The 13,919-nt window shown below is 46.8% G+C and overlaps 2 protein-coding genes and 1 long non-coding RNA gene across 4 annotated transcripts; 2 read left to right on the top strand and 1 right to left on the bottom strand.

The window, feature by feature from the left end:
• Positions 1-23: 23 nt before the first annotated feature.
• On the top strand, positions 24-4,438 carry VMO1 (vitelline membrane outer layer 1 homolog). Of its 2 annotated transcripts, XM_081271839.1 has the most exons (4): positions 2,287-2,479; positions 2,569-2,684; positions 2,969-3,171; positions 3,979-4,438. In XM_081271839.1, exons 1-4 carry the CDS (start codon positions 2,297-2,299, stop codon positions 4,011-4,013), a joined length of 537 nt encoding a protein of 178 aa, XP_081127965.1. In that variant the 5' UTR covers positions 2,287-2,296; the 3' UTR covers positions 4,014-4,438. The 2 variants fall into 2 exon arrangements, with proteins under 2 accessions (XP_081127966.1, XP_081127965.1); XM_081271840.1 differs by lacking the exon at positions 3,979-4,438 and having other exon boundaries at positions 24-2,479; positions 2,969-3,966.
• Positions 4,439-6,114: 1,676 nt separating this feature from the next.
• Positions 6,115-12,838, bottom strand: LOC308636950 (transmembrane 4 L6 family member 5-like; the record flags this gene model as incomplete). The annotated part of the gene is made up of 4 exons (XM_081272817.1): positions 6,115-6,280; positions 6,492-6,628; positions 7,269-7,322; positions 12,668-12,838. 4 exons carry the CDS (start codon positions 12,836-12,838, stop codon positions 6,115-6,117), a joined length of 528 nt encoding a protein of 175 aa, XP_081128943.1.
• Positions 6,154-11,159, top strand: LOC308636951. Its single transcript, XR_014019526.1, has 5 exons — positions 6,154-6,252; positions 6,507-6,646; positions 7,156-7,220; positions 10,381-10,452; positions 11,039-11,159. It is a non-coding gene; the product is annotated as an uncharacterized lncRNA (long non-coding RNA).
• Positions 12,839-13,919: the final 1,081 nt, after the last annotated feature.

The raw sequence follows: 13,919 nt of genomic DNA, 5'->3' as shown, positions 1-13,919 counted from the left end.
TCAGTCCTTTTCTGCTATACTCAGCTTCATGATGGGAGAGAGGAGATGAGGAAGGAGGACTCGTCCTTCACCAGACCCTCAGCCTAGCTCCCTTTCCCCCTGTTCAGGGTTCTATCTGGGGCTCTCAGACTCAGCTCTGTCTTGAGCATACCCTGTCTTGAGCATACTTGGAAGGCAGTGGACCTTCTGGAATGCAGGACTTTGCCAGGGCCTGCAGTCTGACAGGATGCTTGGGAAGAGGGGAAACTAAGTGGTGAGGTCCAGAAAAGGGAGCTTGGGTTCTAAGGGCCTAGACTCCTGAGTTTTTCCCTGAGCAGGTAAGGAAAGAAGCCATTCACCAAGGATCTGATCACTGAGATGAAAAAGCACCAACACAAAAATAGAGGAATTGCCTGGTGGAATCAGCAACCTAGGGCAGGGTGAGGCAGTGAGACCCCCCATGGCTGCTGCTGAGACCACTGCCCCCTCACTGGCCCCTAGCAGTGTCATCATAGGCCTCCAGGAGGGGAAAGATGTGGGCAGTGAACTGAGATGCAAATTAATTTATTATTAAATTAATTATTAACCTTTTTAAGACCCCTTCCCCTGTATACTTTGCCCCAGAGGGCAGCTACCCGAGGGTGAGGACTGAATGAAGATTTGGGGGGAATTGGCAACAATGACACATCTCTGCATTTTCTTTTCCTGTAGGGCCAGCTTATAGTAAGAGGCAGCCTGGGTATTACTGGGGAGAGAGGCTAGAGTAAGAACCAGTTCCCCTACAGTGGACTGTAAGTTAACTCTGGACTTGGATTCCCTCCACTATAAATTGAGGATAATAATAGGTACTTGCAAGCCTCATGTGAGGATTAAATGATAATGATTGTGAAAATGTTGTAAATGGGAAAGCTGACCACAATTGCCCTACAAATCTTCCCAAGTTCAGTGGGCAGGGGAGGTCTTTGGGATCCAGCGACCACCCACTTCTAAATTTTCCATTCTATTCCCAGAGAACCTTGTCATGATCTAGGTATGTGACCTTTCAATTATGTACTTTAGGTTTTATCCTTTTACATTCTTTTGGTTTAACTTTTTAAACTCCAGATTGATTCCACAGTCATTTATAAAAATTATCTTCATTAACTACTTCACATGCCAGGCCCTACTAGGCCTCCAGAATATAAAAGTGTTTCTCCCAGAGCTAAACATCCATTGAGGGAGAATTTTCTATTTGTTTTCCCCACGGGAGCTCTGAAGAAGACAGGGGCCTTGTTTTTCTTGGATGCTTACAGGCAAAAACTCATTATTACTAAACAAATAGGAATTGAATAAGCAAAGCTGTGTGTATGAAGGGCAGGCAAATCAGGGGTGGAGCCCCCTAACAGATCTAGACAGTTTTGTTTGCTTTTTGTTTTGTAAATTAGAAGTCCACCCGGTGGAAAGAAAGTAAGGATATAGTGGGGGCACATGGTGCAGCAGCTCTGTAGGCCAAAGCTGTAGGATCACCATTTCAAGGTCAGCCTGAGCAACTTAGCAAGGCCCTAAGCAACTCAGCGAGATCCTGTCTCTAAATCAAATGTAAAAGAGGGCTGGGGATGTGGCTCAGTGGTTAAGCGCACCTGAGTTCAATCCCCGGTACCAAAAAGAAAGCTTGGATACAGGAAGTGATGGAAGAAACAGCCTGTTTTGTTCTTAGGGGGTTCTTAGAGCCTTATCCATAAACATCTTAGAGTTGGGTATATCTGGTACTCTGGATTCTCAAAGGGTCAGCACTCCAGTCTCTAAGAAGACCCATCCCAATTCCAGCAGTTCATGAATTCTTGCCATATGCTCACTCTATGCTCCTCACATCCTGGAGCTCCCTAGGTTGCCCCTGGCCAATCCTGTCTCTGAGGCCTAGTCCTGGTCTTTGTTCCCAGTGTTGGAATGGTTCCCTGCTTACTGGTTTTGACTTCAGGCAAGTCATTTGTCATTTCTGGGCCTTAGTTCCCCCATCAGCCATATAGGAAAGGTAATTCAGATTTCCTAAAATTGTGAGGATTAAATAAAATATGTCTGCAAAGCACTAGCCACAGTTTGTGTCCTATAGTAAGCCTTTAGTATGTGGTTATTATCTCAACTTGCCCACTGTCACTGCCCCTCCTTTCTTAGCTTTGGGACTCTGCCTTCCTGAAGACTGTGGAGTTCCGGGAACAGATTAGTTTTGAATGTCACTTAATCCTGGAGGCCCTTCCGCAATTGGAGCCTAGATTGGGGCTGATAGGGACTGGACTGATATAAACCTGAGTTAAGAGGCCTGATTCACAGACGCTGCAGGATGGAACCGAGTGTGGGAACCAAGCTGCTGATGCTGTTGTGGGCCGTGTACTGCAAATATGTGCTGGCAGATGGGCTGATCGGCTACCCTGTCGTTGAAGTGACCAACGGGGGTCCCTGGGGCGACTGGGCCCTGCCTGAGATGTGTCCTGATGGATACTTTGCCAGCGGGTTCTCACTTAAGGTGAGAGCTCTAGGGCTTGGAGGGGGTGGATATGGCATGGGGCCATGGAGCCAAGGATGGCAGTCCCCTGACTCATCCTCACTACCCAGGTAGAGCCCCATCAAGGCATTCTCGGTGATGACACAGCTCTGAACGGGATCCGGCTGCACTGCACACGTGGTAACTCTGAGCTCAACACTCAAGTTGTGGAGTCCCAATCTGGAAAGTGAGAAGGGGCAGGGGCCAAACATGTCTTAGGGTCAGGGCATGTCTCTTACCCTCCTGTTACATGCCCTCTCCCAGCAGATAGACTCCTCCTGAATTATGGGGCAGTTTAGACCTGAGGAGGTGGATGGAAGTCCACCTGTCTGCACCTCATGGAAGGTCAGGTGGTTAAATCCAACCGAATGGAGTTGCCCTGACCTGCCTTGGAAAGTCCCACGTTCTGGGTTGGCCTCAAGGTGAGTAGGGAGTGCTCGCAGAGCTAGCGCTTCTCCTCTTCCCTTATAGGTGGGGTGCATGGAGTGAGCCTCTATGGTGTCCTAGTGGTGGCTTCCTAGTGGCTTTCTCACTTCGGGTGGAAGCACCCATAACCCCTGGGGACAACACCGCAGTGAACAACGTGCGTTTCCGGTGCTCAGATGGCACGGAGTTGCAGGGGCCTGGGCTGGACTGGGGAAAATTTGGAGAATGGAGCACATCTTGCCTGAAAGGTGCGTGTGGCTTACAGACCAAGGTTGAGCAGCCTAGAGGCCTCCGTGATGACACTGCACTTAATGATGCACGAGTATTCTGCTGCCTCACCTAACCTTGTCCTAACATTGTCGCAGTCCTCTCCCCGGCTGGCCCGGAGCCTAGTCCCATCCCCTGGGGATTAAAACATTTTCATCCTGACTTTGGTTTGGCTTGTTTTAGGAATGAGAAACTGTGTCTTCTTGTTTGCCTACTAACCCGGTACTGGGTCAGGTCTACATTTGAGTGAGATCTCAGGCGGTCCACGGTAGGCTGCTGCAAGTTATGGGCCGCTTCATCATGAAAAACAGTGTGTGTGTGTGTGTGTGTGTGTGTGTGTATGTGAAGGAAGTCTCTGGCTTTCTGAGGACATCTGTAAATACCCCACCTTCATTAAGAGCACAGGTTGTCTCCTTTCCAAGTTACCGGTGACCTCAGGTTAAGAAACTTCTGCCAAATCAGGAGGTGACAATGCTACAATAGCTTTAAGTCTTTATCTTCTAGAGTTTAAGAGGCTAAAGTGTCTTTTTACGTAGTTTCCAACCCCCCCCCCCTTGCTAAATCCAAATTTGACTTTTTAAATACTGTTAAGGACCTTTTGTCCTTCATTGCTGTTCTCCCTGCCTAGAATCCCCCAGGTACCTAGATGGTTAGCTCATCCTTCAGATTTTAGCTCAAATCTCATTTTCTCAGACTTTTCCCTGTCTTTAAAAAACAAAAACAATAAACAAAAACACAATAACTCCATCAGTTAATATCTATTCTATTACCAACGTGTTTTTAAAAAGTTTTTACAGCTGGGTGCCCTGGTAAACACCTGTAATTCCAGCCACTTGGGAGGCTGAAGTAGAAGGATCACCAGTTGGAGACCAACCTGGACAATTTAGCTGAACTTGTCTGAAAATTCAACAAAAAAGGGTGGGGATGTGTGTAGCTCAATGGTGTGATAGTGCACTCTCAGAGCATGTGTGAGGCCCTGGGTTCAATAATCTCCAGTACTGAAAATAGAACAATAAATTAAATAAATAAATTAAAACGTGTTAACTATCAACTAAAATAATCCTTTGCTTTTTTAAAAATTGCCTTTTCCACTCCTGGAATGTTCAATTCTTTGAGAGCACAAAACTCATCTGCCTTGTTTACTACTGTATTTCCTGCACAACTTAATAGCTCAGTAACTTTTCAAAACAAAACAAATGGGGTATAGGGTCTCCAACAGGGTCAGGAGTACACCAAGCTCAGGAGGACCTCAAAGACTCCTGCTGATTTAGGGAGTAATTTGAGCTGGGAGGGTTGGAGGTGGACTCAAAACAGTTTATTCCAGGGGCTGGGGATGTGGCTCAAGTGGTAGCGTGCTCGCCTGGCATGCGTGCGGCCCGGGTTCGATTCTCAGCACCACATACAAACGAAGATGTTGTGTCGGCCAAAAACTAACTAACTAAATAAATAAATAAAAATTCTCTCTCTCTCTCTCAAAAAACAAACAAACAAACAAAAAACCCAGTTTATTCCAGTGAGCCAGGGAGTGGGCGGGCCAGGGAAGGGGTCCAAGAGAAAGCAGGTGTAACCTGGCAGTCAGTGGAGGCTCAGTGAGCAGAGAGCCCTTCAGAAAAGAGAAAGGGAGTGAGGATGTAGCCAGGAGCAAGCAGGTCCCTCCACAACTCCACCTCATGCTGTCCCACCTCCTTTTTCCTCCAGTTCTCACAAATAACACCAATAATATAACCCAAAACTTGGTCCTTGTCCCCAGTGCCAATTTAACAGTTTTGAGAAAAGAGTAAAAGTAATTTTATTGCTTTGATAGCGAAGGAGAAACACTGGGGAGTCCTGTCCCAGAGGCTGTGATTCTGCCCATCAGGGAAAACAGAGGGCTTTTAAGAGGCTCTTCAAAGGGCTACATTCCAGGTGTGCCTTGATTGGGGTGGAGGGTGTCCCAGGAGTCCTGATAGGGTGTTAGGATTTACTTGTTAATTTGGGAGATATTCACTTCCTAGATCCTCTGACAGACAAGTACTTCCCCTCACCCCCATTCCCCCAGGTTAGGGAGGGGGAGAGGTAGAGGAAAAGAAAAGTGTCCTTTTTATTCCAGTGAGCCAGGGAGTGGGCGGGCCAGGGAAGGGGTCCAGGAGAAAGCAGGTGTAACCTGGCAGTCAGTGGAGGCTCAGTGAGCAGAGAGCCCTTCGGAAAAGAGAAAGGGAGTGAGGCTTCAGAGCAAGGAAGGCTACATTCACAACGTGAAGTGGACAATGAAGAGTATGGTTACCTACCTGTTCTCCAGCCCCACTCTAAATTCCTCCCATTACCTGGCCACCAAAGGGGCCCACCAAAAGTAACTCCTCCTGTTAGGTTGTTGGTGGCGACTTATGGCGACTTAGAACAAAGCAGCCCGGGTGGGAAAAGAACATCAATCAGATGCGGACAGAAACACCTGTCAATCAGCCAGATCTCCTGACTAAAGCCTGTTCATCAGCAGGACCCCCTGGCCAGTCCTGGAGTTCAGCCAACTCCCCTGACCACCTCCAAGGGGGCAAGGGACCCTAAAAACACCTTTTCCTGTCCCAAGCCCTTCCCTTCCTGCTGTAAGCCCCATAAAAGTCCAGTCCTGTCAAGCTTCCACGCGGTTTCTCCTCAGACCCTTCTCCTGTCCCCTCTGTGGGTCTGATCGAGTTCCGCCCGGGAGTGATGTCTCAATAAAGCCTCGTTCAGTGGCCCTTTTAAATCTGCCTCCTTTGGTTGCTGCCTGCCTTGCCTGATCTGATACCTCCCATGACCTAGCTCAGCAAAAAATCTATAAAACCCAGATTATCCTCATGATGACCTGATGTCCCCACCCATTCATTCCCCAGATGTGCCTCTCTGGAACTGAATAGAAGCATCACTCCCTCCATTTTTCTTTTTCTTTTTGTATTCGATTTCATGTACTTTCAATCAAATGATAAAATAATAGTGTTCACCAGGTACACGCCACACAGCACCATCTCCAGGCAGGAGGCAACGACCAGCAACGAGAGCAGCGTCACATTCCAGGGAACCACTGTGAGTGGCTCCTCGCACAAATTCCAGTAAGCATTGTACTTCAAGTAAGCGCCTCTGTGGACAGGTAGGGTCCAGTGAGTGAAGGAGGTCACCCGGCGCCCTACCCCCACCCGCAGTCCCCACCACTGGCAGGGTGGGATTTTCAAAGGGTTAGTTAGACCCACGTGGAGGGAATTCTCCTGAAGCTCAGTGGCACCCACGTGGGAAGAGCATAGGAGCCATGGGCTGCAGAGACTGGGGGTCACTAATAGATGCTAAGCCTTACTCGGATTCTTGGAAGTGGTAGTCCCACTCGCTGTTTATGGAGCATTTGGGTCCAATTCTGAGGCCGACTCCTGATACGGAGAGGCAGTAGATGGCACCAAGCATTCCGAAGATCGAGCACAAGAAGGAATGTGGAATCTGGACCAGGTGTGGAAGGTGAGTTGAATAGGGCCGCCCCGTCCCCACTCATGGCCTGACCGCGCCTAGCTCTGAGCCTCCCACCATCCCCAGTCCCCTGCCACATGGCCAAGTGACTCTGGAGCCAGGTTAAATAGAGATTCTGGGGGCTGGGGAAGCCATCCCGAAATAGTGTGCTTGAAAATACATTTTCCTAGCTCCGTCCCTTATATTGCCAAGCTCCTCTGGAGCCAGGTTGAAATACATTCCTGGGGCTGGGGATGCAGTCCTGTAACAGAGTGCTTGAAAATACATTTTCCTATAAACCTGGGGCTTGGAGTTAGGCAAAACTAAGGGCCAACAGAGATTCATGGAGGCTAGGAACTCTGTAGAGGGTGCTGTGGCTCTGGGAGAGACTGGTTCAGAGATCAAATCCTCAATCGCTTTCTCCTTTTTGGGCAGGTGGGGGCGCCCTGGGGATTGAACCTAGAAGTGCTCTACCTCTGAACTATTTCCCCAGCCCTTTTTATTTCTTTTTAATGAGACAGGATCCTGCTAAATGGATGAATTTGAGATCCTCCTGCCTCAACCTCCAGAGTCACTGGGATTACAGGTGTGCACCACCACGCCCTGGCAAAGCTCTTCTTAATTTGAATCTCACCCAGTCTGGATGTGCAACCGCTGCCAGAGCTGCTATGATTCCCGACCACAGCACCTGTGGGACCAGAGTCAGTGTGATAGTGTGAACCCTCCACCCCAACCTAGGTCTTCAAGATATTCACCTCCTCTGGAAGCTGCCTATGGTGTCCTCAGGCCTTTGGACTGTAGGAAGACCTTACCTCTACCTGTCCTGGAGCATGGTTGGGCTCTACCTTACTTTATCATTATTTATGTACCTACCTTATCTCTGTCCACATTGCAGTTTCCTTGAGAGTTGGGTTCACTATTAAATATTCCTCATAATTCTTGGCACGTAGTACATGCCTTTCTGAATGGGAATATGGAGGCCCTGGGCCACACTACTTCATGCTCAATGAACTGATTGGTTTCTCTGGGTCTCAGTTTTGTCTTAGTAAAAAGGGTTTGTGAAACCTACTTCACATAGTTGTTCTTAGGATTGAATGGTAACTGGTGGGCCTGATGTCAAGGCTGATTTACAGTAAGTTCTCCTTAGCTATAAATGCCTTCAGTAGTGGGAAGAGGTAGTGATGTTGGAAAGTCTGGTGAGCTAGGATGTGCTCGAGTATGCTCACAAATGCTGTGATGTGGGTTGTGGGATTTCCTAAGATCCAGCCCCTGATCTTTTTTTTTTTTTCCTGTGACTTTTCTCACAAAGTTCATCCCCTTCCAGGGAATCAACTATTCCCTCTGCCAATAGACACCTCCACATGCCTGGAGATCTAAACCCAACTGCCTGAAGGATGTGTTCACTCAAATGTCTTGGTTTTAGCTTAGATTCAGCCTGTCTCAGAGTGAACTCATACTATTTCCCAAATTCATCTCCCTTTGATTTTGGGAAATAATCACCCACCACGTCACCTAGGCTGGAAAAACTTTAATCCTTCGGCACCCAGTCAGATCTCAAGTCCTTTTGACTCTTCCTTCAGTGGCTCCTGAATCTGTCAGTCCTTTCTCCTTCTTTCCCTATTCAATTTCTAATCAAATTCCATGTGGAAGATATTCTTAGCCTCGCTACTAAGTTCCCGTAGCTCTTGCCCCATGCCACCCCACACTTCTTCCTACATGCTACCACCAGATTAATCTTGGTCTTGCCAGGGTACGTTGGTACATACCTGTAAACCCAGCAACTCTGGTTTCTGTACCCAGAAACTCAGCAACAGAAGGAGACCCTATCTCAAAATAAAAATAAAGTGCTGGGGTTGTAGCTCAGTGGGAAAGTGTTCCTGAGTTCAATCTGGGGACGGTGGGGGGTGTTATTTTATTTTATTTTTTGTTTTGGTACTGGGAATTGAATCTAAGAGCATTTAAATACTGAGCCACATTGCAGCCCGGTTTTATATTTTTATTTAGAGATAGGCTCTCACTGATTTGCTTAAGGCCTCCCTAAGTTGTTGAGGCTGGCTTTCAACTTGTGATCCTCCTGCCTCAGCCTCCTGAGCCTCTGGAGGCTAGCACCAGCAAGCCCAGTGGGAGGGGAGCTTCTAAATCCTAGCAAGTCCTTTGAGGCTCCTCACTCTGCCTCCAGCCTTGTCATTGTCTTCATAGCCCAGCCAGGATTTTTATTCATCTCCCATCCCTGGAATTCTACAGATGTTTTGATCTTTCCTTCCTTGTTGGTATATACCATAAAAGGCAGCATTTGGTTCTTTTCCAGGGTAGGGACTGAGAGTTTTAGTTCTCTTATATCATCCCCAGTAACCACAGAGAAAACCTGATGAGTTGAACAAAATTTCCACTAGCACTTTTTTTTTGGGGGGTGGGGTACCAGGGATTGAACTTGGGGGCACTCAACCACTGACCACATCCCCAGCCCTATTTTGTATTTTATTGAGAGACAGGGTCTCACAGAGTTGCTTAGCACCTTGCTTTTGTGAGTCTAGCTTTGAACTTGCAATCCTCCTGCCTCAGCCTCCAAAGTCCCTGGGATTACAGGCATGTACCACTGTGCCCAACTTCCATTAGCACTCTTGCTCCCCTGCTCCTGTGTCCAGGCAGATTCAGGGCCAGTGCTAGTCCCCTTTGCTGGTGAGGTCAATTACTGGGAGGTTCTAGGATGCAAAGATAACTGGAATTACCTCTGGATTTACTAAGTGTGTGTGTGTGTGTGTGTGTGTGTGTGTGTGTGTGTGTGTGTGTGGTGTGCTGCGTTGCTGGAGATCTAATCCAGGTTTTTGCCATGCTAGGTAAATGGTCTACCACTGAGTTACATCCCCAACCCAGATTTACCAGTTTCAAATGAACCATTTGAGAGTTTTACTTTTGGTCAAAGTATTTGTCTACCTTTGTGGTCTAAGCTTCCCTTCTTCCTCCCTGCTGTCTTATTGTCTTCATAAAAAGAGAAGAGTCATCATTAATTCAGGAGGCAACACTGTTTATAGCTTGAATCTGCCCACTTCTCTCTATCACATGGCCACTGGCCTATTTCAAGGTACTGTTTTCCCCTCTATGTCATTACTCCCATCTTCTGCATTTATGGCTGACCTCCTACTATTCATTCTTCACACAATAGCTAGAGGATCTACTTCAATCCAGTGGGGAGTGGAACAACTCTCACTCTGTGTTGATAGAAATGAAATTTATCCAAAAACTCCCAGAAAACTATTTGCCAGTATTAGCACTGAATATTTGTAAACCTTAAGATCCAGTGGTGTTGCTCCTAAGAGTAACAGTGGAAATAAACACATATGCTCACCTACGGTGCCTATAGGAAGGTTGTTATTGACCTTATTTGCAATAAACCCAAACTGGGAACTAAATGTCCATCAACAGTAGAAGTTTAAATTAAAGTATATTCACACAATGGCATGCATAAAAAATAAAAACCTACAGCTACACAAAATAACTCGGATGGCTCTCACAATATGATATTATGCTAAAGAAGCCAGACACAAAAGAGCACATAGTGTATGATTTCATTTTAAATAAAGTACTGAACAGACCAAACTAGTTTATGGTGTTAGAAGACTGAATAATCATTACCCTTGTTGGTGGGGGTAGTACCTGGTGAGAGGCATGTGTGGGATTCTGGTAATAACAATCTGTGTTTTGTTTGCTTGTTTGTTTTTTGAGATAGGGTCTTGTTATTTTACCAGGGTTGACGTGGAACTCCTCGTCTCAGCCTCAAGATCCTCCTGTCTCTGCTTCCTGAGGAGTTGGGACTACAGGTGCATGAATGAACTGGTTTTTAATCTGGGTGCTGGGTATGTGGGTATGTCCACTTTGTAAAAATTCATTGAACTGGGGCTGGGGATGTAGCTCACTAGGAGGGCATGTGCTTAGCATTCACAAGTCTCTGAGTTCAATCCCCAGCGCACATGCACGTATACACACACAACCCCAAAACCAAAAAGAAATAACAAAAATCCTTAACTTCTTGCCCTACCTCTTTATAATAGCTTTATTTATTTATTTACTTATTTTTGTGGTACTAGGAATTGAACAATCCAGGGCATGTGCACTCTGCCACTGAGTTACATCCACAGTGTGCATGTCCTCTCTCTCCCTCTCTCTCTCTGTGTGTGTATATGTGTGTGTGTATGCATATATATACATATATACACACATACGTATATATATGTATACATATATATGATCTAATTTTCCAGGTTGGCCTCAATCAAACTTATGATTTTATTCTCTCTCTTATTTATTTATTTATTTTGGTTGCATGGACAATTCAATGTAGGGACACTCTCCACCAAAGCATATCACAGCCCTTTTAATTTTTAATTTTAATTTCTTATTGCCTAGGCTGTTGTCAAACTTGCCTCAAGTTTGCTGGGATTATAGGCATGTGCCACTGCACCTGGCATAATCTTCCTTTTGAGTAACTGGAATTTCAGGTATGGGCTACCACGCATTCCTGGCTTACTCTCTCTCCACTTCTCTCTCTTGCTCTCTCTTTTTTGCAGTATTGCTGGGGATCAAACCTAGTGTCTCACACATGCTAGATAAGTGCTCTACCACTGAGCTATTCCTCCAGTTCTATTTATTTTTATTTTTGATGGCACCCCCTGCTGTCTGAAATCATCTTACATATTTATTTACTTCATTCAGTGATTATTAACCAAGTTCCTGTTAGGTGAAGGCACTGGTCTAGGCACCAGGCACACAGCAACCAACAGAACAGGCAGTCCTGGCTCTCATGGGGCTTCGGGTCTTGCTTCCTTCATACCATTTGCCCCCTCTAAGGAACCCAAGATTTAAGGGGAGCAGGGACCTTGTCTGTGTCTCTGTGGTGTCAAGTAGTACTTCTTGAGAGTGACTCAAGGTGTGTGTGGGGGAAGACAGTTGTGAGTGAGAATGTTGGGAGATCACCCCTGAGAAAGATTAGTAGCCTGGGTGGAGGAGTGTGAGGCAGTTTAGGCTGGAGAAGGGACATGAGGTGACACTGGGTGAGTGTGTAGGCCTGGGGGAGTGTGACATCTCAGAGGGAGCTGAGATCTGAGAGACAGAGAAAAGTCCAACACTATGAATCCATGCAAGGGATGGGAAGTAGAAGGGACCTCAGAAGGTAAGAGGGAGTTGCTAGGTTAAGGAGAAGTATCCTTGCTTAGCTAATAGAGGTGTGATTCAGAAAAGGGACAAAGTCAAGACCTCTTCTAGAGAATGTTATCTGTCATCTGTCCTGAAAAGAGGGAAACTCTGCTGGGTAGATCTTTCATCTTTGCCCCATATAAATACTACTTCCCCTAAATGGGGAAAGAGAGGAGGAGGTCCAGGAAATCTGTGTTCGCTCTTCCTCCATTTCTCCCAGCAGGTCCTCCTCTCCAGGAAGCCGTGGGGGGCAATTTCTCTGCCTGACTGACCTGCTTCTGAGTTTGTCCTTAGCACCCAGCACAGAGTGGGCATCCAGAATGTGGGCTGAGAGTCAGAGGATGAGGAGAAGGGAGGGACAACACTGAGCTGAGAGGTACAGTGACTGATGGGTGTCATCACTGCCTGGCTCCAGACATTTTTGCTGCACCCCCCAATGCCTATTGCCCTGCCCCTGATAACCTTCCACACAACCAGCTGCTGCTTCTGCTTGGACCTTTGTAGTGAGGGGTCCCCAACATCTGCTCAGCTGTGAGAGTGGTGGGGCCGAGCAGATAGGACATGCTTTGACCCAGAAGCAAAGCTCTTTAGAGACTTGAGCCTCCCCTCCCTGACTTTCCCTTCCCTTAGACATTTATCTCAGGTCCTTGGGGGCTCTTCCAGGGCTGTCTACAGAGTGCTGAGTGTGTAAGGGGAGGGTTGGGCTCTGCTGGGTAGATTTCACCAGCACTTACCTTCCCATCTGGGACTCTCTCCTTTTCCCTCTCTCCTCCCTTCCCATTCAGAACCCCTCATGGTTGTGCCCACACCCCTGGTCACTGGCCTGTGCTCTAGACTCCTCACCATCAATCCCCCGCCGATGAAGCCAGGCAGGAGCAAGACATGCACGCTGAGTTGGTCACTGCTCCAGGTCTTCCCATCAGGAACCAGTAGGAGGGCATTGGCCACGATACAGACTAGGGAAAGAGATATAAGGGAGAGCCCCGCACAGCGGGTACACTTCTTCAGATCCATGGCAAGGCAGGGAGTGAAAGTGAACAGGAGGTTCTAGGATCCAGAAGTAAACAGGCTGGAACATGAGTAAAGGGCAGAGAAAAGAGGTGGTAGAAACTGAGAGAGTCAGAATGATAAGGGAGAGAGGCCCTTATCACCAGCTGCAGCTTGTGAGGGGAAAGGGAGGAGGTGGTGATGGAACAGGTGGGGGAGCTAGTCACACACTGCAAGCTGCCTGGTGTCAGTGTCTACTTTCTCTTTTTCTGCACACACCTCTCTGTAGTCTCTCTTTGGTTCCTTCCCTGTTTGAAGACTTAACCAATCCATTTCATGCCTGTCAGTCTCAATTCCCTCATCTTTATAAGGGGTAGAGTGACACCACTTGCCTCCTGAGCTGGTTGTGAGGGTTCCTTAGGACAAGGGGAGTATTTTGTAAACTAGGCAGCCCAAGAAAGTGTATAGTGGCCTCATGATTTCCATCTGTCACACAGTGTTCCTCCTAGAAAGAAATGAAAAGGATGATAGGCTTCAGTTGTTTTTATTTCATACACACACACACACACACACACACACACACACACACATATGAAATATACATATGGTAATCTCTCTCTCTCTCTCTCTCTCGCTCTCTCTCTCTCTCTCTCCAGGGATTGAATCCAGGGACACTTAAATACTGAGCCACTTCCCTAGATCTTTTGTATTTTATTTAGAGACAGGGTCTCAATGAATTGCTTAGGACCTCACTAAGGGCTGAGGCTGGCTTTGAACTTGTGGTCCTCCTGCCTCAGCATTCCAAGCTGCAGGTATTATAGGCATGTACCACAGTGCCTAGTATCATTTCATATTCTTTTTCTTTTTTTAAATTTTTTTTCTGTAGATAGACACAATACCTTTATTTTTTTTTACTTATTTTTATTTGAGCTGAGGATTGAACCCAGTGCCTCATGTGTGTTAAGCAAGCCACTCTACCACTGAGCTACAACCCCAGCCCTCATTTCATTTTCTTAATATTTGTTTATTGGTTTCTTCTCCTTTTGAGACTACTACCTGTTTCTCAGGGTAGACTTGAGAATGAGGCCTGATTTGTTAGAATATTCCA

This window comes from Spermophilus citellus, assembly GCF_964194105.1.
Source record: "Spermophilus citellus genome assembly, chromosome: 17".
Lineage (NCBI taxonomy): Eukaryota > Metazoa > Chordata > Mammalia > Rodentia > Sciuridae > Spermophilus > Spermophilus citellus.
Note: the sequence above shows the minus strand (reverse complement) of the source record. Positions and strands in the feature narration are given on the sequence as shown.